Consider the following 2,890-nt stretch of genomic DNA (forward strand, 5'->3'; position numbering starts at 1 on the left):
TAAGGCATTTGGAACACTACGCCGGCTTGTTCTCGGAAGTAGTGGATCAACTACACAAGCCTTGTCAAGTGGTCAACTCTAAACATTTTCCTTGTTAGGTAGTCAACTCTACATTCGCCCTCTCAACCAAGTTCTATACCAGCAACTCTCTGTACACCCATGATATTAAGGGTGCTGGTGAACGGTCCCTGCGGGACAGAGAGAGCTACAGAGCTCTGTGACTCTACACAGAGTCGTTCCACACAAGTCTGTAGCGCTTTCAGGAGATGTAAGGCAACTAGGAGTTTGGGTGGATATAAATTGCCGTCTCGTATTGGCCAATAGGGCATCTGCAGTTTACTAAATTCTTTTGTTCTTATATAATGCAGGTTAGTATAGATAGGTAGTTGGTCTGACATGAATACGTTTGCACCTACTGCCTCCCTCCCCCGTCTCCCCCAACCACCTTAATATTCACACATTTCTCCTGCTTTACACTCACTCCTCTACACTCACCCTTCTTCTCTACACTCACCTCTCTCCACTACACTCACCTTCTCACTCAAAACCTTTTCTATACATTATCTTCTCCACAAACCTAATAACTGCAGTACACCTCCAAATTTTCCGCCCAGTCATTCACAGTTAAGTCTTTCACAACTTTATCTAGTCAAGAAAATAATTTACATGTGTTTGCCCCATGCACGAACAAACGTCAAAAAGCTTAACACACATCACCACCACCCTGGAACGTAGCCCCACCTCCACCACAACCACCCTGGAACGTAGCCCCACCTCCACCACAACCACCCAGGAACGTAGGCCCACCTCCACCACAACCACCCTGGAACGTGGCTCCACCTCCACCACAACCACCCAGGAACGTGGCTCCACTTCCACCACAACCACCCAGGAACGTGGCTCCACTTCCACCACAACCACCCAGGAACGTGGCTCCACTTCCACCACAACCACCCAGGAACGTGGCTCCACTTCCACCACAACCACCCAGGAACGTGGCTCCACTTCCACCACAACCACCCAGGAACGTGGCTCCACTTCCACCACAACCACCCAGGAACGTGGCTCCACTTCCACCACAACCACCCAGGAACGTGGCTCCACTTCCACCACAACCACCCAGGAACGTGGCTCCACTTCCACCACAACCACCCAGGAACGTGGCTCCACTTCCACCACAACCACCCAGGAACGTGGCCCCACCTACACCACAAGCACCCAGGAACGTGGCTCCACTTCCACCACAACCACCCAGGAACGTGACTCCACTTCCACCACAACCACCCTGGAAAGTGGCTCCACTTCCACCACAACCACCCTGGAAAGTGGCTCCACTTCCACCACAACCACCCTGGAAAGTGGCTCCACTTCCACCACAACCACCCAGGAACGTAGCCCCACTTCCACCACAACCACCCTGGAACACGTAGTCCAACACCCACAACAACTCAGGAACAAGAGCCTCAATCACGTATTCCATAAACTGGCTAGACTACACGCCCTGCTGCGAACCAGCAGCCAGACTTCCTGGAAGGAGCGTGTGGGCACCGAGAGCGGTTGGTGCGGATATTTCTGCTGCTCCTAGTGCAGATGTTGCTGTTCCTGCTGTTATTCCTGTTCCTGCAGTTGCTACTGCTATTGCTCACGTTGCTGTTTCTGTCCCTATTACTGCTGTTGCTGCTGCTGCTGCTGCTGCTCTGCCTTACTAGATTGGCTACCAAGAATGACCGAAACTCCCATATGGATAACGAGAGCATTATATCATTCGACAACAGTGTTCCTCGCTTGGGTGCCCAGCCTCTTCATCATCCTTGATCTACCTGCCCGGTCGACCACAGCATCCCAACGAGGCGAAGATAAAAACAGGAGATGCAGATGTTAATGTCGATGGGCAGGTACTGTGACTGTCCAGCAACAAGTGAGCATCATTAAGATAGGCGTAATTTTTACACGCACTTAGGAGAAAAGGGGTTGCGGGGTACGGTAACAGAGCATGTCTGCTTGTTCGGTGAATGATTTACACACAGCACCGCTCCTGTGCCGGGTAAGTTATGGGCTCACCATAGCCCGTGCTACTTGGAACTTGTTCCGAGTAGCTGAATCTATAACAACAACAACGTTCGGTGAATGTGTTTCAGGTTAATAGCTTTTCACCTCTCACAACTAGCTTTCAAGCCTTATCTTCGAAAATCTTAATTTACATGTTTTCTTCATTAAACAATCAGCCAATTGCTTCGCATCCAGACCTCAAATCACAGACGGGTGCAAGCAGGTGACCAGTCCAGGATTCCAGTCGACCACGGTCTCGAACCCTGGTCTTTTTGCTTGTAAGGCGACTGCGCTAACCCTGTCCACCAGTGTGCAATTTACACGGGTCCTTCAAATTTTAAGTTTGCCTTTGACTTTGAAACTGTGGAAGGATTGTCGGAAGTATGCTGCTAAGGGCAAAATATGATGGTTAGAAATGTTTCAAATTTTCTCTATCAATATATGTTTTATATCACTTTAATACTTTGTCAAACTATTTAACGAGGCGTGGCCGGCGCCCGGTGACAAAATCAGTAGTAGGGTTAGTATGTGACCGTGGAGCACTCTTGAATTCTGGCTACCACCTGACCGTGTTGGGCACGTGTCCAACAGGAATCACGGTGCAAAGTTGGACGAGGTTAGTCCCGCATGCCTGGCCTCTAACGCCTGACAAAGGTAGAAACTTTCCTTTATAGAGATAGTTAAGAATTAAAGTTCATGTATGTGTTCAAAACTTCAGCACCTTTTACCTTCCCTCTGCCCCTCTTTCTTCACCCTCCCCTCTCTCTTCATCCGTCTCCTCTCACTACATCCGTATCTCTCTCTTCACCCTCCCCTCTCTCTTCATCCATCCCCTCTCTCT

At 49.7% G+C, this 2,890-nt stretch overlaps 1 protein-coding gene across 1 annotated transcript; it reads left to right on the top strand.

Moving 5' to 3' along the window:
• The first annotated feature begins 679 nt into the window (after positions 1-679).
• On the top strand, positions 680-1,585 carry LOC138353367 (uncharacterized). Its single transcript, XM_069306368.1, has one exon. The coding sequence runs from the start codon at positions 680-682 to the stop codon at positions 1,583-1,585; it is 906 nt and encodes a 301-aa protein (XP_069162469.1).
• Positions 1,586-2,890: the final 1,305 nt, after the last annotated feature.

This window comes from Procambarus clarkii, chromosome 57, assembly GCF_040958095.1.
Source record: "Procambarus clarkii isolate CNS0578487 chromosome 57, FALCON_Pclarkii_2.0, whole genome shotgun sequence".
NCBI lineage: Eukaryota > Metazoa > Arthropoda > Malacostraca > Decapoda > Cambaridae > Procambarus > Procambarus clarkii.

Excerpts from the sequence above, each read along its gene's own strand:
- LOC138353367 (XM_069306368.1), top strand. The coding sequence starts at position 680 with ATGCACGAACAAACGTCAAAAAGCTTAACACACATCACCACCACCCTG.